General features: G+C 42.0%; 1 protein-coding gene and 1 pseudogene across 2 annotated transcripts; both read right to left on the bottom strand.

Moving 5' to 3' along the window:
• On the bottom strand, nucleotides 1-25,542 carry LOC149456749 (methyltransferase-like protein 21E). 2 transcript variants are annotated; one of them, XM_089684530.1, is made up of 6 exons: nucleotides 25,379-25,542; nucleotides 23,012-23,076; nucleotides 15,664-15,798; nucleotides 10,277-10,437; nucleotides 6,069-6,186; nucleotides 1-724 (listed from the first exon to the last, which is right to left on the bottom strand). In XM_089684530.1, the coding sequence occupies exons 2-6, from the start codon at nucleotides 23,025-23,027 to the stop codon at nucleotides 312-314; spliced, it is 843 nt and encodes a 280-aa protein (XP_089540656.1). In that variant the 5' UTR covers nucleotides 23,028-23,076; nucleotides 25,379-25,542; the 3' UTR covers nucleotides 1-311. The 2 variants fall into 2 exon arrangements, with proteins under 2 accessions (XP_089540656.1, XP_089540657.1); XM_089684531.1 differs by lacking the exon at nucleotides 15,664-15,798 and having other exon boundaries at nucleotides 25,379-25,537.
• Nucleotides 24,709-24,823, bottom strand: LOC149456750 (U2 spliceosomal RNA; annotated as a pseudogene).
• Nucleotides 25,543-27,239: the final 1,697 nt, after the last annotated feature.

The raw sequence follows: 27,239 nt of genomic DNA, 5'->3' as shown, positions 1-27,239 counted from the left end.
CTAATTATAATATATAATTTTGATTTCACTTTTATTTCTAAAGAATTAACATTTTTTCTGTGATAGTAACATGATCAAATCTACAACTGCAAACTAACAGTAAATCTTTTATTATTTGGAAAAAAAACAGTTAATCTTTTATAATTTTCTTGATATATTTTGTTGATAAAAATTATTTTATCTCCTGTGCTGATGCAGCTCAGTTTGAATGATATTTTAAGCTATGTGCTGACCAAGTTGAAAATTAGGTGAATGTTTAATACCTGTAAATGCCCTATTTTTAACCAAAGTATTTCATGCCAGATCCATCTTTATTTAGTAAACGTACATCTTCTTCTTGCCTTGTAAAGTTTTATACCTAGACTTGGTAGATCATAGATAGCCTCCATGTCAAACAGTTTCTGAAAATTGTGAAAAAAATTGTTTTGTATAAGGGTATTCTCCTTTCTGAATTTCATGGCCCACAGGATAATGGTCTTCTCTTGGCACAAGTGATCAAATGTCTCCAGAAGTTCATTCAGGTACGGATGGTTGTACACTACGTCTGCAGCAAGGATGTAGTCAAAGTGTGAGGAGGATTCAGGACATTTCTCCTCCAGATTGGATCCCCAAGTCAGCTCTTTAACTTGTGGTACATGTTTGCATTTCAGTTTTGTATTTCGAACAACATTATACTGTAGGTTACCAATCAGGTCCTCCAGGTCTGTTGCTATAACTTGTGCTCCTGCATTAAGAAAATAAGTGTCAAAATTCAAACTTAAAACAAGACTCAGTAAGTGCACAATCTCTTTATATACAGTTGTGTTCAAAATAATAGCAGACATCACTAACCTGATCAATTACTGTTTTTGGTAGAAATGATATTTCTACATGGCAAATAATTTACTAGCAGGTGTAGTAGAGTAATAGAAATCCAACAGACACAACAGTCATAACATGCATGCTGCTGATTCTGTGTAATTGAATCACTAATTGAAAGGGGCTTGTTCAAAATAATAGCAGTGTGGAGTTCTATTAGTGAAGTCATTCATTCTTTGAAAAACAGATGGCAATTATTGCGCTTATTTAAGGAAGGAAAGCAGCAAATGTTGTACATGCTGGTTACAGTGCATTTCTCTCTGAAATTCTGAGGAAAATGGGTCGTTCCAGACATTGTTCAGAAGAACAGCGTACCTTGATTAAAAAGTTGATTGGAGAGGGGAAAACATATAAAGAAGTGCAGAAAATGAAAGGCTGCTCAGCTAAAATGATCGCAAATGCTCTAAAATGGCAACCAAAACCTGAAAGATGTGGAAGAAAGCGAAAAACTACCATTCGAATGGATAGAAGAATAGCCAAAATGGCAAGGACTCAGCCAACAATCAGCTCCAGGAAGATCAAAGAAGGTCTAAAGTTACCTGTGAGTGCTGTTAGAATTAGAAGATGCCTATGTGAAGCCAAGCTATCTGCAAGAAGACCCCGCAAAGTCCCACTGTTGGAAAAAAGACGTGCTGAAGAGGTTACAATTTGCCAAAGAGCACATTGACTGGCCTAAAGAGAAATGGCGCAACATTTTGTGGACTGATGAAAGTAAGATTGTTCATTTTGGGTCTAGTGGCCGGAGACAGTTTGTCAGACGACCCCCAAACACTGAATTCAAGCCACAGTACACTGTGAAGACAGTGAAGCATGGTTGCGCAAGCATCATGATATGGGGATGTTTCTCATACTACAGTGTTGGGCCTATTTATTGCATACCAGGGATCATGGATCAGTTTGAATACATCAGAATGCTTGAAGAGGTCATGCTGCCTTATGCTGAAGAGGAAATGCCCTTGAAATGGGTGTTCCAACAAGACAACGACCCCAAACACACCAGTAAACGTGCAACATTTTGGTTCCAGACCAACAAGATTGATGTTATGGAGTGGCCAGCCCAATCCCTGGATCTTAATCCAATAGAAAACTTGTGGGGTGACATCAAAAATGCAGTTTCTGAGGCAAAACCAAGAAATAGAGAAGAACTGTGGAATGTAGTCCAATCATCCTGGGCTGGAATACCTGTTCACAGGTGCCAGAAGTTGGTTGACTCCATGCAACACAGATGTACAGCAGTTCTCAGAAACAGTGCTTATACAACTAAATATTAAGTAAGTGCTTCAAAGGAAAGCAGAATCTTCAAACATTTTTCAGTTTATATAGTGAATGTTTGAGTTTGTAAAGAAGAATACAAACACTGCTATTTTTTTGAACAGACTAATATTCACTTTTCTTCAATTTTTTTTAGAGGAACAACACAAATTTGATATATTTTTCTTCCTGTTTTGATTTGGAATAGAATGTGTAGTGTTCCCAATGCATTTGTGTGTATGGAAATAAAAGCTATTAGAAGGTTTTGAGCTTTATTCACTTTTTTCAACACACTGCTATTATTTTGAACACAACTGTACATAAACACTTTTTTTTTTTTGTGGAAAACCTTTATTTTGTGTATAATCTGTACATTAGTTAAATTGGAAGATATCTAACTACAACGTATAACTGTTCTTTAAAATGCCCCCCCACCCCTCTGCCTACCTATTCTGCCTAACCAGTATAAAAAAAGATCTGTGTATTTACCTATTTTAGCTTGCTCTGGTCCAGTCACATGATCCTAAAGCTCTGGCTCGCATACACAGAGTTGCAGTATCACATGACCAGAGCTCTGGTCCGATTGTTGTCATGCATTCCCTTGCAGAGAATTGCAGGATCAAATGACTGGAGCTCTGGTTCCTGTGTTGTCGAGTGTTCCCTTGCACAGAGTTACAGGATCACATAACCAGAGCTTTGGTCTGTTGTCATACGTTCCTTTGCACAGATTTCCAGAATCACATGACCGGAGCTATTTCAATAAATATAAATAAATATATATAAAAATGACCGGAGCTCTGGGACTGTGTTGTTGAGCATTGCTTTGCACAGATTTACAGGATCTTATGACCGGAGCTCTGGGACTGTGCAAGGGAACACTCGAAAACACAGAGTTACCGGATCACATGACCAGAGCTCTGGAACTGTGTTGTCAAGCGTTCCCTTGCACAGAGTTACAGGATCACATAACCGTAGCTCTGGTTCGGTGTTGTTGAGCTTTCCTTTGCACAGAGTTACAGGATCACATGACCGGAGCTCTGGGACTGTGTTGTTGAGCTTTCCCTTGCACAGAGTTACAGGATCACATGACTGGAGCTCTGGGACTGTGTTGTCGAACATTCCTTTGCACAGAGTTACAGGATCACATGACCGGAGCTCTGGGACTGTGTTGTCGAACATTCCCTTGCACAGAGTTACAGGATCACATGACTGGAGCTCTGGGACTGTGTTGTCGAACATTCCTTTGCACAGAGTTACAGGATCACATGACCGGAGCTCTGGGACTGTGTTGTTGAGCTTTCCCTTGCACAGAGTTACAGGATCACATGACTGGAGCTCTGGTCCAGTGTTGTCGAACATTCCCTTGCACAGAGTTACAGGATCACATGACCAAAGCTCTGGGACTGTGTTGCCAAGCGTTCCCTTGCACAGATTTACAAGATCACATGACCAGAGCTCTGGAACTGTGTTCTCGAGCGTTCCCTTGCACAGAGTTACAGGATCACATGACCGGAGCTCTGGGACTGTGTTGTCGAGCGTTCCCTTGCACAGATTTATAGGATCACATGACCAGAGCTCTGGAACTGTGTTCTTGAGCGTTCCCTTGCACAGATTTACAGGATCACATGACCGAAGCTCTGGGACTGTGTTGTCGAGCTTTTCCTTGCTCTGGTCTGGTCACATGATCCTGCAACTCTGTGTGAGTGCTCAACAATGGCTGTGAATTCCAGAAGCTGTGACATCACCCATCGCATGGCCCAGCTGTTGTTGGAGCTCCCTCATCTCCCCTGTGACTGGATTAGAGCAAGATAAAATTAGGTAATTACACAGACCTTGTTTATGCAGGATAGATAGGAGGAGGGAAGAGGGAACATTTTTAAGAATAGTTATATTTAGGGTTTTCATTTACTTCAAAGCTGGACTTTTGATGGAATGCATACAAGGGAGCGGTTTTACCTACCAAATGATTTGCATTTATGTCCTTCCAGTCCTAAAGCATACACAGCCATGCAGTACAGCCAGGCAGATGATATCACACTTTGGGTCTGTTGACACCATTGTGTTATGGTAATGTGTAGTAAGACATTTGCATTACCACAAAGCACAGTAGTAATCAGTGCATGGTACAAATTGTTATGATGCTATGAATATTGAACTCCGCCTCGGAGCATCTACAGAATGCACTTGTGCCTCAGCGCAATGAGGCACACCGTGTATTGAACTGCATTAAAAAACACAGAGCAGGGTGAGTTTTCATATCCTGGTATGAGTGGGCCCATAAAAAATACAAGGGTGCCCTCTTCCCAACCATAGCCTTCTGAATGGACAGTGAAAGAGCAGCAGCGGACTGGTGGGTCTGCCTTCTGCTTGCTCTGCTTTCTCCTTTTGTCAACACGTTTCTTGTTAACACATTTGCATGCAGCACACCTGATTGGCTCCAAATCCTGCTCCTTGATCTCACAGTCGGATTTCAGCTATTTGGGGGAGAGGCAAGAGACTGAATGTCTGCCTGTAGTAAAACTCAATGGATAAATAGAACTTAGTGTCACTCACATGTCTTGAAGAGGAGTATATGTCCAAACAGGAGGAATTTATTAAAAGGAAATACAAAATTACCTGAGGAAGTCACATGATTGACAACACACATAAGGCGGAGCTGGTGACATCATGCCTCTACCAGGAAGTGTGTGAGCGGCCATGACATTAAACAATCAACAACCCCCCACCCCAATATTAGGACAGATCACCCTGTACGCCTAACAGGCACAGGGTGATTCACACATAAGAGGGATATGGGGAGCTGAGACAGGGGTCTCCCCACCTCTCCAAAGTGAGCTTGGTTCCATGGGCCTCCCACCCAAAGTGACTCCCCTCACATACTGTCATTGTAGTTGTACACTTTCACACTTTAAGTGGTACATGTGGATATTTGAATAAGTCCACATGGATATTTTGAGATTGTAACTGTCATAGTAGTTGTGCATTTCACATTTAAAGTAGTACACGTGGATATTTGAAGAGGTACACGTGCATATTTTGTTTCCAGTATATTTTCCATTTTTCTTATATTTGAACACATTCGAGATTGCAACTGGTACTGTGGTTGTGCATTTCACATTTAAAGTGACACGTGGATATTTAAATAGGTACATGTGGATATTTTTTTTTTTTTGCCAGAAGTATATTAGTTTCTTTGAGCACATTATGAAAGTATTTAGCACTATCTTATTAATACTGAGCAGCACCATTCATACATACTGAGGAGGAATTTATTCTTTCCAATGTTACGATGGGTAGCAGTCCATCGTAACATTGGAAAGAATAGACTGCGATCTTTCAAAACATTAGACACAATCCACTCCTCTTGTTTGGATACATACTCCTGCTCAAGAACTGTGCGCGCCTGTACTACTTTTTATTTATATAATAATGTTACTTTGCTGCAGCGCATCTTGGCAAATAGGTCCTTAACAGTTTGCAGTGACTTCCTTCTTTATGTAAGTAAAATTCAGGTATCTTCCCAAGTTGATTAAAAAATAAAATACAAGAAGATGTTATAAATGAACACATAATTGCATTAATTTGTGACTTGTGGACTGTGCACAGAATGTCAACAGAAATGTCATATCCTTCTCTTGCAATTGGCTCACTGCTTTTCCCTGCAGTTTTCTCTTATTACAACAGTGATAGAGATCCTGAGATCTCCCTTCATCTTCAACACGTCAACAATAGGCTGAGAGCTCGGCTGGCAGTACCAGTGGCTTCTAGGTTATATCTCTATGAAGCATTTATTAGAAGGTACTTTATACAATAATATAACTGCAATATCAAGCTGAGGCCATGTAAGGATTTATCACTCCATCCAAAACATCAAAACGCATTAACCCGATCTGACTTTTAAAAATCAGATTGCTACAGTTTATCGTGACATCCCAACCAATAAATTAAATCATACTTACCCAGTAAACTAGCTACTATAGAAACTAGCCCGGTTCCAGATCCAATTTCAATGATGCGTTTGTCCTCTAAGCCCAACTGCTTTGCATTTTTTTCCAAAAAGTAACAAAGTACAAGTGCCTGTAGGGATCACAAATACATATCAAAAGATATCGATCAAGTATTAAAAACATACTGAAGTGTAATACAAAAAACTTACAACAACTTTTACGTTAGGGTACAAACATGATATTAAAAAATCTATAAACATAATGCACTTCACGGGTATTTCTTTTTATCCAAATCGATACTCCGATTTATAGGTAGTTTTTTTTATGTCAAAAAGTTTGTACACCTAGAATCCTAATATACCAGCTTTGATACAGGATATATCTTCTTAGAAATTTTGGTGGTAATATATACAATGTGTTCGCATCATAATTTCTCACAGTTCAACTTGCTCTATATTCCATCTTCACAATCTCCAAATGACTAGTATGTGGTCTCTAACCTGTGGCCCCAGGGCCAAATGGTGCCTTTTGCTTGCCTTTATCCATCCCTTGGGGCACTATTCTTCCCAATGATAAAAAGCATCATTCCTCCCACTGACACCAATGATGGGGCACTATTCCTCCCACTGACACCAACAATGGGGGTACTATTCCATCCACTGACACCAACAATGAGGCACTAGTCCTCCCACTGACACCAATGATGGGGCACGTATTCTTTTCACTGACACCAACAATAGGGGTACTATTCCTTCCAATGACAGCAACAATGAGGCACTATTCCTCCCACTGACACCAATAATGAGGTACTAGTCCTCCCACTGACACCAATGATAAGGGCACTATTCCCAGGGCCAAATGTTGCCTTTATCCAGCCCTTGGAGCACTATTCTTCCCAATGATAAAAGGCATCATTTTTCCCACTGACACCAATGATGGGGCACTATTCCTCCCACTGACAACAACAACAGGGCACTATTTCTCCCACTGACACCAATAATAGGGCACTTTTCCTCCTACTGACACCAATGATGAGGCACTATTCCTCCCACTGACACCAACAAGGAAGCACTATTCCTCCCATTGACGCCAATGATGGAGCACTCTTCTTCCCACTGACGCCAACAATGAGGCACTATTTCTCCCACGGACACCAACAAAAGGGACACTATTCCTCCCCCTAGTACCAAAGATGGGGCACTGTCCCTTTAAAGTCAAAAGAACAGTAAACTGACCCTTTGTTTAGAAGGTTTGTAGACCCCCGCCCTATAGACAATATTTCTGCAATGGCCAGGTTCCTGTATGTGCTCAGACTGTTCTGCTCGAGGCTAGTCTGAGCTCTCCCTATCCTTCCATGCATGGCTCCTCCAGGACAGCGTATTACAGAAGATCAGTTCTGCTCTAGCAGAGATATATCTTCCTTAGTTAGCATTGGTTCAGGCTCTCTCCAGTAATGTATTAGTTTGTTTCACATCAGCTACAAGATAACCATTTGTGATCCAAGCAGCAAAACCTCAGAAGATTTCTCTGGTCATGTTGGAGTTCTCCAAGCATACCCAAACCTACGGTTTAAAGAGGTATGCACCAATTGTCAGTTTTTTTATTATTATTCATTACCAATCACCAGTGAAATCACCTGTAAAAAGCATTTCAATAGTAAACAATAAATGACCACTCTCAAATTATGCTAATAGGAAACAGTTCAACTATACATACAAGAAATCCTGTGTTTGCACATTTATCTAAAATTCTATTGATACATTTGTGGTCTTTTTTTGGAAGAAATATACAGTACATCAAGTAGTCACACAAACATTCTGTATAAGCACAATAATTAAGACCAAATATGGTACATCCTTCAAAAGCAAACATACAAAGGATTCTGTTTTACAAATGTCTGAATCAGGAAATTGTACAAAAAATAAAGCTTTCGAAGTGATCGTACAATAATCTGATCGTTAGTACACAGTTTTCATCCCAAATTATTGGAAGGCACAAGCGCAAATTTTTTTTTCGTACGATACCAGGTCGTATACTTTTAGTTTAATCAGTACAGATTTTGTCTGAAAATACAATACAAATACATGACATCACTTCCAAATTTTTATTCTGTCGTACGAAAATTTTCGTAACTTTAGTAACCTTTTTATTATTAATATGAGACTAGCATGCAAAAAAAAATGGATGATCATTTGTTTGATATTTTCATTGCGTGTACGGTGCCTAACCCTCCTTAGCATGTTCTAATACAAATATACAGTTATAAGGTTTCCAAGATGTCTTGACTTGGAAAACATTCCTCTGCATATCATTAGTGTAACTTTTACAGGTCTAAGTGCTATTCCTTTATTCATCTTATTATCCCCTATAATAATCCCCATCCATGCTTTAATGTGACATTAAACACTCAAGTTTTTTTTTGCAGAAGAGTTTGATACTAACAACAACTGAAAAAAGCCTAGTTTTTAGTACTACTGCGAATATGCTTGGATGATAACAATGATAACAAACAAACAACTCATTGCTCTATGCAGCTTAACTCCAAGTATCCTTCCCGCTGTTACTTATTCATCCAGTGTTCAGTTACCCTTTTTTTCCTACATTGTACAAAATTGCTCTTTATTAACAGTGTGTAACCAGTCAGTTGTTTTTTTTATGAAAAAAAGATTTAACAAGTCCAACAGTCAACCAACAGGGCACAACAGTCAAATATAATGTTGACACTACTTAGGCTGTGATTTGCTATTTTCCTTGTCTTCAGAATACTAGTAAGGCACTAGATTTCAACTCTCCAGTAATACCAATTCTTCTTACAACTTCACTGTGCCAGAGAAGTGCTCCATTGGATGGGGTGGTGGGAAAGTAACTGTAGCTAGATTCCGCAAAGCTGCTGCTGAACGTCACGGCTAAATTCAATCTGGGAATGCTGCAGTGTGGACACTCTGGAAAGGAAACCTGCACATCCATACACATCTGGAACCTCTTCCTAGTACTGCATCTGTGCTTTCTCTGCCCAGTTGAGCTCTTTCCCTACCCACTGCAACACTGGGGGGCGTGCCAAAAGACATTGGTCCCCTATATATACAGTATATACATCAAGATGGCTGCCAAAATCTCATGGCACTTCAGCATCAACTGGATCACCGTCCTCATCGGGATGATCACTGTTATAAGCAATCATTTTTTATAAATGGCATCCATTCATGTGCCATTGTGTACAATTGTGATAGCTGTGATTAGCCACAGCTATCACATGGCACAGGTGCACAGAAGCACCACCTTGAAACCTGTAGGTAAGCTGAGATTGTTGTAACTCTGCACACACTGTTTTTGTGGGTAGGGAGATCTACCACTCATGGATGAATTTTGTAAGGTGCTGCAGACAATCATTTGTTTTAGGGTGGGAGGTTGGCCAAAAGACAGGGGTTCCATTCTATAGGCTCTAAAATGCTCTAGCAGCACTCTGAAGGTTCTGAAGCATGCAATTTCGAAATCAGACACTAATGCCCATTCCCTTAACAAAAGGGCCCACCTGATTGTGACTGAAGAAGTCAAGCTCTACCTCTCACTTTGCTTTATCACTTCTGCATTAATAAAAAAGAGGGGGAGGGCATCCCTTTGTATTCTGAAACCAAGCCCTGCCGGAAGATCATCCTGAGGTGGAAAGCCAACCAAAGCAGTACAAGTGCTAGATTGTAATTTTGTATCCAGTGCCTGTGGGACCTCATCATAATCAAAAACAGTCGATATCCAATTATCATTTGGCACAGAACTGAAAACTCTTGTATAAAAGACATTACAGCAAATGACAGTTTGCGCATGAGCATCAATTTTACTTGATACTTGCATCCTAACCACCATGCTATTTGGAGTTTTAAGGATAAGTCTACCCAAATTAATATTAATAAGACTTCTCCAAAGTTGTTTCTGGCTTTGTACCCTTCTCACAACATAGAGTCTCACTCTTCCTTTTGTAGGCCTCATTTTTGGTAGTTTAAACTAAGTGGAAAACAAGAGAAAGAATGAGAAAGAAAGTGAAATCGAGAGGGATGAAAAGAAAGATGCCTTCCTGACTATAGCTATATCATAGGGAATGAGGTTTTGCTTTTGGAATCTACAATGCATACATGAAGACATTGGTTGATTCAACAAGCCTGTCTCCACCCAAAATTTAAATTCAACTTATGTATGGACTGACCCTATTAGTGTTTCATACTTACTGAGGGCCATACAGTTGCTCCAAAGAGGTCTGTGGATTCTACTATTTTTATCTCATGTCCCACAAAGTTGAAACCTTCCCAAGCTACACATGTAAGGTATGCTGGTACAAAACGCCGCTCCAAGATCTTGGGCACTAGCCATTCATCTTTGCTCTGACTATCTGCAAACAAATGAAGATCAAATAAAGACATTATATATCATATACATTCAGGACTACTGAGTTTAGAGGGTCACAGTATAAACAAATTTGAAAAATAAACAAATAGGAAAACTAGATAAACTGACAATCTGAGGTTGTACAAAAGATTTGGGTGTGTGGATATTCAATTTTGCATTTAAAAGTTCTAAAAGTAGGTTTTGATATTATATTATAATATGATATTGACAAACAGCTGGCAGTGTCACTTAGATACACCACCTAATTTTCCAGCAAATAAAGCATCTGAAAACAAGGTACTGTATGTCTCCAAGACATTCAAGTGTCACTAAACCCACAACAGTAAAATCAATCTGTATATCCAGTAAAGCATGCTTGTTATACTCTCTGTGGAACTTAAGGGGTTAAAAAGGGTGTAAAAAGGATGTTTAATCCTGTCGTCTTGGATCCTCCCCTTTTTCCACTGTCCCCGACTGATAGAACAGAGCCTTGGGAACAAGCTGCACATGCTCATTTTGGTGTGTATTGCTAGAAAGTTTTTTTCTTTCTTGGGAGAGTGCAAATGGTCAGCACAGGGCCAATCAGCATTGTCCAGACAGAGGGTCAGGAGTCCTGCAGTCTCATAGGACAGCGAGAGGAGAATGAAAACTCCTACAAGCTTTAACCAGTGCTCTGCTGGACACTGATAGAAGTCACAAGACTGCTCTAACTGCTGAAGAGAAAAGGTATTTAGCAGTTCATATTTACTAAAATAATTGCATTTCCCTGTTCTGCGTACTATGGGAGACCAGATATAGTGAATGCAGGGTCCTGTGTTTAGTAAAACGTTACCTGGTTTATTTAATAAAGCGTTAGAGAATGAACACAGAAAGTAGACTAATATTCATATCATCCAGTGTGAATCTAGCATGTGCTGGTCTTTCTTGGTAAAAGTGAATTCTGATTTGTAGCTGTGGCTTACTACACAATAAATTTTGTACTCTTATTGAATAACTAGTAAATGTGTAGTCAGGAAAAGAGTCAAATGAGACCTTTTATTGTTCCATGAAGATGCCTATAGAGTGACAATAGATGGCAATTTCCTGATGTCTATTATTTGCACAATGAGAAATTGTCTTTTCTTTCAGGGAGGGGGTACTTTTTCAGCTCTCTGAGGACTCTGAATAGTATTATATGTTACCTTAGGGTGCCTGCTGTTTGGTAGTAACTCTTTTATAGTCATATATTTATACCGAATATATTTACAAATTACTAATGCAGTGCAAGTCTCTAAATTAATAATTGTTAGAAAACATAAATACTTCTTTTGAAAAACATATACAAGTGATAAACTAAAGAGTCCATAAATAATCCCCTCAGTGATGTGTATCACTTCCGTGAATATCCTCTTTAGTAATATTCAGTGATCCTCCACCACACCAGGGCAAAAAACTGCTCACCCCAAGAAAAGAAAATATGTGCTCATCTGGGTGTACTCAACTCCTCAGTCACAGTGACATATCTTCTTATCTCCTCTCACCTTTCACTCACTCTGACATCAGGCCAAAATTGATCTCATGCAACAGAAAGACCGAAACATAGTGCTCATTGCAAGATCTGGGTGCGTGGCTTGCCGGAACTTCTGATAAGCATGAGACCGGAACACACCAAGACAACCGGCGCTGATATTATAGGTAGCCTATGCTCATTTCTATGCGTGATGTTGTGCGCCTGTGCATTTCTATGCGCCAGTTGCCATACAGGAATTCCCTTACATTGCCCCCCCCCCCCAGGGGCAGCCTCTGGATGCCAACCATAGTCTGTTTTTTATGATGAAGGTGGAGGTAAGTCTGCACCAACCGTGGAGCGTGAACGTTAGGAGGAAGGTTGCCAACAATTATCTTCTGGGCTGTTGCCTTTCCATGTAATGAGAGACTGATTCCCTCTCTTCCTGTAATCTAGGATGGCTTCAACCTCATATTCTTCACTTCCTTCAGCAAGCAGTAGAGCTGGAGCCTCTGGTTCCTCAGGAAATGGGTTTGAAACAGTCCATTTTAATAATGAAATATGAAACACAGGATGAATTCTTAAGCTCTTAGGCACAGTTAACTCAAAAGTCACTGCCTCTTTAAAGAAAAGGCCCGATATATCTTGGTCCTAACATCTTTGAGGGACAGGTCAATTTTAAGTTAGCAGTGGATAGCCATTCCTTATCTCCAGGTTCTAGATCCAGATTACCCATCTTCTTCTTATCAAAAAACCTTTTATTGTTTGCTTGAGATTTAACAATCGCTTCTTGCAAGAACTGTTTATTGGACCTCCAAAATTCTAGGCGATCCTGCACAGCTGGTACTGAAGATACTCAAGGCAAATCTGGCTGAAAGGAAGGATGAAATCCATAATTCACAAAGAATGGTGTCTGTTTAGTGGTGGAATGCACCGAGGTCTGGTTTGTCCTCTCCGTCTGACCATTAGTTTGTGGATGGTATGCCGAAGAGAGAAAACGTTCAATGCCCAACACTTCAAATAAGGACCTCCAGAACCTGGAAGTGAACTGCACCCCATGATCAGAAATGATGTTACTGGGGACACCATGTAGGCATACTACCTCCCTGATGAAGGCAGATGCAGTCTCTGCAGCAGAAGGAGTTCCTTTTAAAGGCACAAAGTGGGCCATCTTGGACAAACGATCCACCACCACTAAGATGGTGGTAAATCCTTTCTGAGCAAAGAATTAAGTGTGAAGTCTTATGAACTCCAAAATGACCTGCCAGAGGATGATTTTGACACATGTAAAGAATTGCTGTCTGAAATTGCTCTGGAATAAAGATCTGCTCATCATAGAAGTAGAGGCCCTCCTTGAGTTCGAGACAAAGTTCTTGAGGTGGAGGATGATCCAGGACTGCTGTCTTTATCTGAGATACGAGATCAGCTTGTAATAACAAGAATTTCTGAGCAGGTAGATTTGTGTCAGGTTCAGGAGGCACCCCAGTACCTTGAAACACTTGAAAAAGGCCATTGGGCTTCCCATTCTTTGACCCAGGCCGATACGTAATATGGAAATTAAAACTAGAGAAGAAAAGTGCCCACCTGGCTTGGCGGGGTCTTAGACATTTAGCTACCCTTAAATATTCAAGGTTCTTATGATCTGTCAACACAAGAACAGGATGTGCTGCTCTCTCCAGCAGGTATCGCCATTCCTCCAAAGCTGATTTAAAGGCAAGTAGCTCCCGATCGCCTACATCATAGTTCCTCTCTGGAGGACTTAACTTCCTAGAGAAAAAGGCAACAGGATGGAGTAAGGACTTAGTTCTCTTTCGTTGCGACAGTATGGCCCCCACGGCATTCTCAGAAGCATCCACCTCCAGGACATATGGCAATGCAAGATCAGGATGTTTAAGGATAAGTGCAGATGTAAAGAAACCCTTCAGTCTTTCAAATGCAGCTTGAGCCTCTAAAGTCCAGGAAAAAGCTGTGCTGTGTTTTGTCAGCTGCGTAATCAGGGAAGTGATACCAGAAAAGTCTTTAATAAACTTTCTGTAAAAGTTGGCAATCCCCACAAACCGCTGCACCACTTTCTTATCAGTGGGGACCGGCCAATCGAGTATTGCAGACACCTTCTGAGGATCCATGGCAATTCCATCTGTAGAGATAATAAGTACCAAGAACTGAATGGAAAGTCTTTCGAATTTGCATTTTTGGGGTTTTGCATAAAGGATGGATCTCTAGTGAAGCAGAAAAAATTAGAACATCATCTAAGTAGACGATAATGAACAAGTCCAGGAAGTCCCAAAAGATGTTATTTACCAAGTGCTGAAAAGTAGCTGGCGCTTTACAGAGTCCAAAGGGCATCACAAGGTATTCAAAGTGCCCAAAGCAAGCCCGAAAGGCCGTTTACCACTTGTCACCTTCCCTGATTCTAATTAAGTTGTATGCTCCCATCAGGTCCAGCTTGGAGAATACTCATGCATCTTGAAATCTTTTGAATAGTTCTGGGGTACCGGTTTTTAATGGTTACATTATTAAGATCTCGGTAGTCCACACACGGTCGAAGTGTCTTTTCATTTTTTTTTCAACAAAGAAAATACCAGCCCCAGCTGGTGATGTAGAGGGCCTGATAAACCCCTTGTCAAGATTTTCATCAATGTATTTATGCAGATCCTCCCATTCTAGTTCAGAAAGCAGCTAAATTTGTCCAAAGGGAGTTTCAGCTCCCGGTAAAAAGTTCAATAGGACAGTCGTATGGTCTATGAGGAGAAAGAGAGTCAGTGTTCTTTTTATTAAAGACATTAAGGTACTTATGGTAAACTGCGGGTACCAGTTTAGCAGTTTCAAAGTTTATATTAAAATTGAGGAGTATTTCTCCTGGCTTAGTTGCTGGAGGAAGACAAAACTTCTTGCAGTAACTAGATTGGAAAGTCACTTCCCTAGTGGACCAGTCGATGCAGGGATTATGAGCCTTCAACCATGGCTGACCCAAGATAATTGGAATCAAAGGAGAAGTCATAACATCCAGACGTAAAAACTCACAGTGCTCTGAGGTTGTAGAACATAGGATAGATACAGGCCCAGATTTAATGTTTGAACCACATACCAGATGGACTGAGAAACTACTCTTCGTGGCACAGAGAGGTAGCTCATGCTGGGCAGCAAATGAGGAGTCCACAAAACAGCTAAAGGCCCCAGAATCCACAGTAGCAGAAACAGGAAGAGTCTTTTCTGGTAGCTTAAGGGAAACTGGTAGAATAGTATAAGCTCGACCAGAATCCAAAGCGGCTACTATGCGGGTTGGGGGAGAAGGGCTCCTAATGCGTCTTCTGGGGCAAGTTCGCAAAAAGTGCCCTGCATCCCCACAGTAGAGGCAGAGGTTACCACAGCATAATCATTCTTGTTCAGACGGAGAAGGCCTTGGAGAATTGGGTCCAGGAGATTTATTGATGCCTGCAGTGTCCCTTGAGTCTAACTGCAACTTCACATGGAGCTATATATGCAGAGTAGAGACCATGAAGTGCGTACCCTGCCTATTCAATTGTGTATGTTCTGAAAAACAGGTCAAATTACAGCCTATTCACAGCAAAGTAGTAAGATGGTGATGAGCTACTGGCTGCAAGAAGAATGTTTGCTATATTAACCTCCCTGGCGGTATTCCCGAGTGTAGCTCGGGGTTAATTATCAGTGCCAAAAGAGGTAACCCCGAGCTACACTCGGGACTACCCTGCAGCGTTGCTCTGGGATCCCTGTTTCACTTACCTTGTCCTGCACTCCCGCGATGTCCCCCCTGCAGCGTCCCCGACCATCTCCTCTGGCCGTCTTCCGGATTCCAGTCCCTGCAAGCGTCGGGACGTACAGGAAGTACGGGGGCCGAAACCAGCAGGAAATTTAAAACTGTTAAAAAGTGACATTCACTAAATACACTAAAATCACATCGTAAAACATTACTGTATCACAGCATTTCACATATACATGTACAGGTACGTTAACCAGCATCAGTGCTGTTTTCCATCCTCCTTTTATAGGCTGTGGGCAGATGGGAAGTAGTTAAAAAGGGTCTTTTAAAGTGGAACTTTAGGTAACAAATAAAAAAAGGGCAAACAGGCAGTGCTCCAGGACGTTGCATCGCTGGAGTCAAGGTGAGTATAGTTCCTCTTTAACTGATGTCATGTGTATGTTTACAGCCGCTTGTGTTATGTAATACAAAGCCTCTGCAGGCTGTCAGCTTTCTGTGGGGGCAGCACATGGGACAAGAAAAAGATAAGCTCTACAAACTTTGCTGTAGATTTTAAGGTGTATCTTCTTCCCCCCAAGGTCCTCAAGTTGGAATGACAAAAACTCCAGATCACAATCCGTAAATCAACCACACCTCAAAGCAGATTGCTTCCTGTAGAACATTTCCTCTCTAAATTGTTTTCCTTACAAAAAAAAGTGACAAATACCATCACATAATGCTTTTTAATGCAAGCAACATGGGTCTGAAGTGGCTTAAGAAGAATTGAAAATGTACTTCCTTTCAACACCATGTGAACTTAATCTAACTCTTACACTCCTGGTATGCCTTACAGGTCCATGACTCAGAAAATATTGAAGTGAGAGATGGCCAGGCATCTAGTATTGCCAGGGAGTGTCTAGCAGTAGCAGCCTTCATTTTTCTCTCAGTGCAAATAATGTATTTTCTTTGTCAGAGAGAGACAGAACACTCTTTTTTTTTACAGCTCTCCAAAAAATTACCAGTTTAAAAAAAAAGTTCAAAATATAACCACTTGAGCCCTGGAAGGCCCCCTTCATGAGCAGAGCATTTTTATGCTATTCAGCACTGAGCTACTTTATCTGGTAATTGCATAGCCATGCAATGCCGTACCCAAATTAAACTTACATTTTTTCACACAAATAGAGCTTTCTTTTGGTGGTATCTGATCACCACTGAGTTTTTTATTTTTTATTATATAAATTAAAAAAGACCGAAAATTAAAAAAAAACACAAACAATACATTTTACTTTCTGTTTTAAAATTTATTAAAACCAAATTCTTCATAAATTTAGGCCAGAATGTATTCTGCTAAATGTCCTTGATAAAACAAAATCCCAGTAAGTGTATATTGATTGGTTTGTGTGACAGTTATATCATCTACAAACTATGGTATATATATAATGGAATTTTTTTTTATACTAGTAATGGTGGTGATCAGCCATTTATAGTGGGACTTTGACAGTGTGGCAAGCAATCTGACACTAACTGATGCTGGCTGAGAGGTAGACTGACACTGACATCACCAGTGACACTAGTACAGTAATTAGTGAAAATACTATACACTGTCACACTGGCTGGGAAGAAGTTAAAATCTCGGGGTAATCAAGGGGTTAAGTGTGCTCTTACAAGTGTTAATGTGTGTAATATGTGCTGCTTTTTACTAAAAATCTGTTTGTTCCTCCTCCCTGCTTTGCAGACACATGAAAAACATATATCTTTCCTTCTGTACAGAGCCTTGTGTTGTGTGTAGAACTCTGGGCTGTGATTGGGAACAACCAGTCAGCAAGCCTTAGCCATGAACCATTGACTGAAACCTGATGACAAAAATTTTGCTTTGTCCAATCACAGCAGGAGTCAGCCGGGTTCTGGACACTGAACCCGGAAGGAAGGTACGTGACAGTGCCTAAAATTACTACGGGTGGTCGGCAATTGGTTAAAGTGTTACTAAACTCACAACGATAAAATCAGTCTGTATATGCAGCAAAGCATGCTTGATATACTCACCATGGAGCCTAAGGGGTTAATCATCCACATTGTGTAAAAAAGATGTTTGATCCTGTCTTTTCTGATCCTCTCCTTCTTCTGCTGTTCCCAATACATCTGCTGATAGAACAGAGTCTTGGGGGCAAGCTGCACATGCTCAGTTTAATGTGTATTCCTAGAGAGTTTTTTGGGGGGGAGAGTACATGTGATCAACACAGGGTCAATCAGCACTGTCCAGACAGAGGCCATGGGTCCTGCATCCTCATAGGACAATCAGAGGAGAATGAAAACTCCTTCAAGTTTTAACCAGTGCTCTGCCGTGGACTGATAGAAGTCACAAGACTGCTCATGAGAAAAGGTATTTAGCAGTTTATACTTACTAAAATAATAGCATTTCCATGTTCTGTGAACTGTGGGAGACCAGATATAATGAATGCAGGGTCCTGGGTTCAGTTTATGTTGTAAAAAAGATATGAAATTATACTGCTGATTCAATAAGTGTGCTAGGCTTATTATCATTTTCATCATGTGGTACAATTTTTCTTTAAGGTTTTTTTATTTTGTGCTATTTTTTTTTAGTGATCAAAAATTAGAACAGAATGTATAGATTTTTTCCTAACTTATGCAAAATGGTGAAATTGCACATGCCACCAGGAGAACTGTTCCCTGTAGCAGCTCAGATATCACCACTGTACAGGACCTTGAGAAACACACACATTGCTCCAGAAAGGGTTTAAAGAACCACAGAGATCACCTGACACTCACTCCATAATGGAATGCTAATAAAAGGTAAAAAAGTGACCTCTGATGAAGTGCGTGCGCACGTAATGCGTAAGGAGGAGCCAGGATGTCGTGACACTAAGCCGCCAGAGCCACGTGGAGGCCCGTGGCCATCTTTGATTTTGGAGGGTTAGTTCATCCCTACTCCCCTGATGCTGTTTTTACCAATATTTTATGTTTGCAAACACCATTTTTTCCTAATAAATACCTTATTGAAGTACTACACTATGGGCATCCCACTACTGAGATCCAGTCGCCTGCCCCAGAGAAGGAAGATATCCTGTAAATAGGCACCCTCTTCTACCTATCCCTTAAAGGGACCTCTGGTACCTGAATCCAATTTATCTGATACCTGGGCTTTTTGCTGATTATCACACTGAAGGATGAGTACCTAACCCCGACCAGACCATTATCTGATGAGGAAATCCCTAGATGTGATACTTCATGTGTATAACTATTACGCATCTGGTGAGTGCGTAATTCTGCTATTTCTCACGGAGCACTGCCATTGATCCTGCCAGTTACCTGGCACTTTTAGTCACACAGACTGTTGCTTACATTGAACTCTGATTTATTGTTTTAGCACTGCACTATTCTATTTATTAATAATGGAATGCTGAGGAAGTCACATGACAGTGTCAACATTACAGGGAAAGTCCTTGTGGCCTAGACCATGGGGCACCAGGCAGGTACAGTTAGTTCCATATATATTTGGACACAGGCACAATTTTTCAGGTGTTTACCAAAACGTATTCAAGCTATAGTTATATAATGGATATGGGCTGAAAGTGCACACTCTCAGGTTTAATTTAAGGGTATGTACATCCAAATTAAGGAAGGGTTTAGGAATTACAGCTCTTAAAATTAGCCATCCCCCCTTTTTCAAAAGACCAAAAGAAATTGGACAATTTTGAATCAAAAGCTGTTTCCTGGCTAGGTGTGGGCTACTCCATTATTTCTTCATCAATTAAGCAGGTAAAAGGTCTGGAGTTGATTCTAAATGTGGTATTTGCATTTGGAATCTATTGCTGTGAACTTACATCATGCGTTCAAAGGAGCTGTCCATGCAAGTGAAACAAGCCATTGTAAGGATTCAAAAATGAAACAAATCCATCAGAGAGATAGCAGCAACATTAGGAATGGCCAAATCAACAGTTTGGTACTTTCTGAGGAAAGAAGAACGCACTGGTGAGCTGTCAAGGTCCTACCTTTTCCCTGAGGTTATGTTACTCCATGTGCTGGCGTCCATCTTGGATTCTGCTGTGCATGGTGGGAATCCCTTTATGCCTTCAGGTCTCTGAGGTCCACCCCCCAGAGGGGCGTGGCTGATGACATATAAGCCTGTGGCCCGCACATGCTCTTTGCACTTGTGTCTTGTGTCTTTGTGTTGCTATTACTCTGTTCTGACTCTCGTGACTCTCCTGGTATCTGATTCGGCTTGTGACTTGACTATTCTTTGTATTCTCCTTTTATCTGACCCTCTGTTGCTGAACCCGGCTCGTGACCTGTGATTCTCGTCTGCTGTCCTGTACTGTTTTGTCCTGTTGTTGTTGACCCCGGCCTGTCTGACTACTCTTTTGTCTCTTCCACCAGCTACACGCCATTGGCAGCGGCCATTACCGCAGCCGGGGTGTCTCGGGGGCCGCGACCTGGTTCCTGGCTGCGTCAAGTCCATCCCCACCATCAGGGGCCCTGGTGAAGGGCAGCCTGGGACTTAGACTCCGCGCCCTGAGAGACTTCGGTCTGTGGGTGGTGGTTGTCATCAGCCAGTGCGTTACATTGTTAGGCCTGCCTGTCCGTTCCTCAGCTCCTGCCCTGACATTACACAAGTGCCATGAACCCTGACGGTGCAGGCATGCCTTCGCTCCCATTTGGGTATTAGTCTCTCCTTTTCCTCAGCCTACCACCTGCAGTCCAATGGGGCTGCGGAGCGTTCCAATCAGGCCTTAGAACAATTCCTTCGGTGTTATATTTCAGACCATCAGGATGATTGGGCCGATCTCCTGCCTTGGGCAGAGTTTGCCAGGAACTTGGCGGTCAACTCCTCCTCCGGGATGTCTCCCTTCATGGCCAACTATGGGTTCCAACCCGCGGTATTACCTGAGAGGTTCTCACCACAGGACATTCCGGCTGTGGAGAACCATCTTGCTGCCCTGCGTTCTTCATGGGGGCAGATCCAGAGGGCCTTGAGGGACTTAGCTCAGCGCCAGAAGTTCCAGGCTGATCGCAGACGGTTGCCCGCTCCTTCATACCAGGTCCGCGATCGGGTGTGATTGTCTACTCGCAACCTCAATCTTCGGGTGCCCACACCCAAACTAGCTCCCCGTTTTGTCGGTCCTTTCCGCATTCTCCGCAAAGTGAATCCGGTGGCCTATGCCCTTGCCCTTCCGTCTGGGATGCGGATCTCCAATATCTTTCATGTTTCCCTGTTGAAACCTCTGATCTGCAATCGCTTCACTACCTCTCTGCCTCGGCCCCGTCCTGTCCGGGTTGACGGTCATGAGGAGTATGAGGTGAGCCGGATTCTGGACTCTCGATTGGTGCGCGGTCGATTACAGTTCCTGGTTCATTGGCGCGGTTATGGTCCTGAAGAGTGTTCCTGGGTTCCTTCCGCGGATGTCCATGCTCCTGCCCTCCTCCGTGCTTTTCATACCCGCTTTCCTCAGAAACCTTTTGTTGAGCCGCGGAGGGGGAGGGGCCCTTGAGGAGGAGGTACTGTCAAGGTCCTACCTTTTCCCTGAGGTTATGTTACTCCATGTGCTGGCGTCCATCTTGGATTCTGCTGTGCATGGTGGGAATCCTTTTATGCCTTCAGGTCTCTTAGGTCCACCCCCCAGAGGGGCGTGGCTGATGACATATAAGCCTGTGGCCCGCACATGCTCTTTGCACTTGTGTCTTGTGTCTTTGTGTTGCTATTACTCTGTTCTGACTCTCGTGACTCTCCTGGTATCTGATTCGGCTTGTGACTTGACTATTCTTTGTATTCTCCTTTTATCTGACCCTCTGTTGCTGAACCTGGCTCGTGACCTGTGATTCTCGTCTGCTGTCCTGTACTGTTTTGTCCTGTTGTTGTTGACCCCGGCCTGTCTGACTACTCTTTTGTCTCTTCCACCAGCTACACGCCATTGGCGGCGGCCATTACCGCAGCTGAGGTGTCTCGGGGGCCGCGACCTGGTTCCTGGCTGCGTCAAGTCCATCCCCACCATCAGGGGCCCTGGTGAACGGCAGCCTGGGACTTAGACTCCGCGCCCTGAGGGACTTCGGTCTGTGGGTGGTGGTTGTCGTCAGCCAGTGCGTTACATTGTTAGGCCTGCCTGTCCGTTCCTCGTCTCCTGCCCTGACATGAGCTCAGCAACATAAAAAAGGCATGGGCATCCACGGAAGACAACAGTGGTGTATGATCACAGGATCTTCTCTATGGTAAAGAAAAACCCATTCACAACATCCAGACAAGTGAAGGACACTCTCCAGGAGGTGGGCGTATCATTGTCAAAGTCTACAATCAAGAGAAGACTTCACGAGAGCAAATACAGAGAGTTCACCACAAGGTGCAAACCATTCATAGGCCTGAAGAATAGAAAAGCCTGATTAGACTTTGCCAAAAAACATCTAAAAAGCCAGACCAGTTCTGGGAAAGTATTCCTTGGATGGATTAAACTAAGATTAATCTGTACCAGAATGACAGGGAAAAAAAGTGTGGAGAAGGCTTGGAACAGCTCATGATCCAAAGCACACAACATCATCTGTAAAACATGATGGAGGCAGTGTGATGGCATGGGCATGCATGGCTTCCAGTGGCACTGGGTCATTGGTGTTTGATGATGTGACAGAAGACAGAAGCAGCCGGGTGAATTCTGCAGTGTTTAGAGATATACTGTCAGCCCAGATTCAGCCAAATGCAGCAAAGTTGATTGGACGGTGCTTCACAGTACAGATGGACAATGATCCAAAACAACCCAGGAGCTTTTGAAGGAAAAGAAGTGGAATATTCTGCAATGGCTGAGTCAATCCCCTGCTCTCAACCCCATTGAGCATTAATTTCACTTGCTGAAGGCAAAACTAAAAGGCAGAAAGATTCACAAACAAAGAGCAACTGAAGACAGCTGCAGTTAGAGCCTCAGAAAGGAGGAAACCCAGTCTTTGGTAATGTCCATGGATTCCAGACTTCAGGCAGTCATTGCCAGTAAAGGATTCTACAACAAAACATTAAAAATGAACATTTTATTTATGATTATATTCAACTGTCCAATTACTTTTGATCCCTTGAAAAAGGGGGGATGGCTACTCTTAAGAGCTGTATATCCTAAACCCTTCCTCCAATTTGGATGTACATACCCTCAAATTAAACCTGAGAGTGTGCACTTTAAGCCCATATCCATTATATAACTATAGCTTGAATATGTTTTGGTAAATACCTGAAAAAAACTAAAATTCTTCCTGTGTCCAAATATATATGGACCTAACTGTATATGCTGAGCAGGTTTCAGCTTTCAGTAATTTATGGTATGCACTGGTTCAACTATAAGTGTTGTATATTTCAGCATGCGTTCCTTAAATAGAATCAGAAATGGAAACGTAAATTGATCTTACCTGTGTCCTCACTCATTCTGATGTTATTGAAGATAGTATCTATTTGTTACCTTTAATTTTCAAAGCTGTAAAAAAAATTTAAATGCCCGTTTTAGCTTTTTGATAATTTAACTAAAATCCATAAGATATTAGTGGAAATAAATGCCATTTGGGAGATTGCTTTTGTCTACCATTTAAAGTAGAACTTTACTTTTAACAAGTTGATAAAAATGAGTGTTCTTTAGCAAGGAACATTCTACATTAATAATTGTGCTACCAAAATCAGTGTGTGCTGTAAATTGCCTCCAGCATTGTTCCTGTTTCTTCTTGCTTGAGTCTGCCATTTTGCTGAAACCCAGAGCCCCTGAGCAGCAGTAGATCTTTAAGCTGTCAGCAAAATCAGCCTCTACAAATTCAGCACAGTCCAGAAAATAGAGAGCAACTGAGCATGTGCAGAACAGAGTGATACAATGTATTAATGGATTTTAAACGGTATAGGCATTTATTTTTAATGTTTTATATAGCTATACCTGCAAAAGAGGCAGCCTGAAGTGATCTAGAAGAACTTACATTTCTGATTAAAGTTCAATTTTGAGATTTATATTTTCATAAATGTATACTACAAAAAATATTCAAAGGAAATATAAATATTTTATTCTGCAATAGTTGCTGCTTTGACAAAGTTCATAGACTTTGTGACCAGTTCTGTAGAGACATTAGCATGTCAAAAAGCGAAGAGCATCTGACATCACTAATAGCAGTTTTTTTTTTTTTTTTTATATAGACCATTTTGTCAGATTATGTTTATGTGGCCTTTACGTTTTCCAGGATGTTATGCAGCATTAAAATGATAATCAATTTTTTTTTTTTTTTTTTTTTTTTTTTAAGTCCGCAAACGTGGAACTATAATGTAAAAACCCGTAAGTGTCCGCAAAAAAGTGCAAGTGCAGAAACACACACACGAAAAACGTGCACTTAGGGGTGTGTTTGTCCTACCCCCGAAAGGGTTGGACCGTTCACCCGATCCCCCGGGGCACGAAGCTCCTGACAGGGACAAGGTTCCCATTTGGTCCTCCTGGCCAAAAGGCCTGGTGGACCACCGTTCCTTATGCCCAGCCGAAGCCGGACATCCAGTACTAGGCAAGGGGGTTCTCCCGAAGAGAAAACCCCCTAGGGATCAGGGGAGGAAGGAACCGTATGGCCACACATCCTCCCCCTAGACTTCAGGTAAGGCCCGAGGACCCACACCCTCCATCCGTGAAAAACACACACATAAGAAAGCAAAAAGTGACAAAACGTGGGAGTGGTTTAAATAAATAGAATAAAATAAAAAAGTGGTACCGTGCCTAATAGTGCACAGACCAGGCCCTGAGGCCTGTAGCAAAAATTGCCCTGGACTTAGCCAAAAGACCTGGTCCTTAGGGCGCTGTGCAAAAAGAGGTGAAAAACAGTGGCCATGTGTCATCTTCACACCGTGGGGTCCCACACCCAAGTGTTACTAGTGACACCCCTGAGAGCGTCTTCCCCAGGGGGCACTGAGTTTGCGGACTTTTTGCGTCCCCGACCCCAGGCCAGACCAAGGTAGCATGCTCAAACCAGGAGGAACTGGGTCTTTCCGGTCTCCCCAGAGGAATTACTCCCAAGGCCCCAGAACGAATCATGGCGCTCCCTGGTTTCTGTCCCTCCGGTACTAGCCTTCCGGACCCCCATCATACCAGTGAGGGTACTGTACAACAACCATCCCCGTAAACTAGAATGGTCGGTAGCACCCCCACTGGACACTGATAAGAACAGATACTACACTTGATCTTAGCCAAAAGGCCGAGAAGCGATATTTTAATGATAATCAATACAAAGCACACAAGCCGCTTCTCCGGGTTCGGATCTGGTGACGTCACCACTACTAGCGCGGAAGCCCAGCGCCTCCAGTCCACCTATCCACCCAGTGTGACCATGCAGCCTTGGGATACACACCACCACCGGACCATACAAGCAGGAGTTGGTCCAGTAGTGATCTGCCTTATACAAGTCTTCCCTTGTGAGTTATTATGATTACTTTTTAATAAATGAGATTTTATACAGCTACTTTGCTCAGAAAGCGCTGTTGTTCCTTCTCCTTCCAAAGCACACAAGTGAAAGCCTAATGTAAAAAAGAACAAACGCATACAAATTTTTAGGTCATTACTCTTTTGTAACAGTTGTAAGGACCCATCCACCATAATTTTAGCAGCTAGAATGTTGGATTTGTTATATTAGCCAAGTTTCGCAGTCAACCACCTGTTTCTTCTTGTCATGATTATGTGATCTGTTAAAAGTGACCTCTATTAAAAGCTTTACAGAACAGAGAGACATTCAGCTAGTGGCTAAATAGTATGACAATGACATTACCTTGTTCTTGGACCGCTTGGAGACATGGAGTGTCAGGATAACAAAAACATTCCTTGTCGAAAAACACTTTGGATGTTGGCCTTGGATATTCTCTCCAGAGGCAGCGTACTCTTAGTGTAAGTTACACACTGGCAATGTCATGGTGATGTTCTCCGTACAAGGGCAAGGCTTAATGAATCCTGATACTGACAGCTGCGACTTCCACACAACGTCCTATCACAACATTCCAGAAAAAGGCTGAGTGTGAAGTTGTGCTCAAGACAGTGTACAGCGACCACAGCTCAGAAGAAAAGCAAAGGAAACTTGTATCCCTGTAGGTGTAACTGCTGCATTTTATTTGATATTGTAATGATGCAGAGATATTATGACACTGATTTCTTAATGCAGTTTTTATTAAATGTTAGGCAGAGTACAAAAAAAATCCTTCAAAATTGGAAAAAGAAAGAAATAGCCAAAGGTTATACATTCTGGCATAAGGACGATTTAAAAAAAGTAGACCTAAACTCTGACGAAAGAATACCTTTGCATATTGCATTGCATTATTTTTTGTAAAAAAAATAGCTTCCCCTTACATTGATTTCACTCACTGTGCTGTGAAAAACACATGAATACTCTTTAAATTTAATACAAAGCAAGGCTGATGCATTTCAGCCCCTTCCTGGGTCTTAGTTGTAACAAACTGAAACACAAAACAGCTCCAATAAATATGCAAAAAAAGTATCAATGTAAAACAGAATTAATACTGAATAAAAAAGCAGACACAGAGTGGCAAAGCGATCTCCATAGCACTGCCACTCATCCTATCCCCCCCAACACTACTGCCACTGATCCCATTCCTCCCCCACCATAATACCATCAATCCCCCAGCACTGCCACTGATCACACCTCTCCAGCACTGCACTGACACTCATCCCATCCCCCCTCCACAGCACTACCACTCGGCCCATCCCACCAGCACTGCTACTGATCCTATTCCCTCCCTATCCCCGCTCACCTCATCAACCCCGCAGCATTGCCACTGATCCCATCAACCCTCCAGCACTGGTCACCCCCCCAGTACTGCCATGTCATCTATCCTACCCCCCTCCATCACTGCCACTGATCCAGAGGGGATTTCCTTCATGGTTCACCTCTGGGAAGAGCCCAGACATGTCAACCAAGTATACAAAGTTCTGAATCAAAGAAAAAAGTTGTTTGAATACAAAACAGGCAAGTTCCCTTTTATAATAGCCACTACCCATTGGTATTCTTTTATATAGTCACAAAAGGGACTGGCTGTGCTGAAAGATCTCCATGAGGTACCCTTGCTTCCTTTCACCCCTTTTCCACCCGCCAATAAATCCTCCCTATTTCAAGACCATGCCCCTTTTAAAGTGTTACTAAACCCACAACAATAAAATCCGTCTGTATATGCTGTAAAGCATGCTTATTATACTCACTGTGGAACTTAAGGGGTTAATTCTCTGCATTGTGTAAAAAGGATGTTTGATTCTGACTTTTCTGATCCTCCCCTTCTTCCCCATTTTATCTCCTGATAGAAAAGAGCCTTGGGGACACTCTGCACATGCTCAGATTGGTGTGTATTGCTAGAGTTTTTCTTTTGCTTGGGAGGGTGCATGTGATCAGCACAGGACCAATCAGCACTGTCCAGACAGAGGGTCAGGGGTTATGAAATCCATATGGCAGTGAGAGGAGAATGAAAACTTCTCCTACAAGCTTTAACCAGTGCTCAGCTGGACACTGATAGAAGTCACAAGACTGCTCTAACTGCTAATGAGAAAAGGTATTTAGCAGTTTATATTTACTACAATAATTACATTTCCATGTTCTGTGCACTGTGGGAGACCAGATACAGTGAATG

This window comes from Staurois parvus, unplaced genomic scaffold (assembly GCF_062004578.1).
Source record: "Staurois parvus isolate SC_StPar_1 unplaced genomic scaffold, SC_StPar_1.0 ptg000349l, whole genome shotgun sequence".
Classification (NCBI taxonomy): domain Eukaryota; kingdom Metazoa; phylum Chordata; class Amphibia; order Anura; family Ranidae; genus Staurois; species Staurois parvus.
The sequence above is the reverse complement of the archived record's forward strand: the minus strand, read 5'-3'. Positions and strand labels throughout refer to the sequence as shown.

Excerpts from the sequence above, each read along its gene's own strand:
- LOC149456749 (XM_089684530.1), bottom strand. Across the intron at positions 10,438-15,663 it reads TCGCGGGAGTGCAGGACAAG|ATAGTCAGAGCAAAGATGAA; the intron begins GTAAGTGAAACA and ends ATTTGTTTGCAG. Across the intron at positions 6,187-10,276 it reads GAGCAACTGTATGGCCCTCA|GCACTTGTACTTTGTTACTT; the intron begins GTAAGTATGAAA and ends TGATCCCTACAG.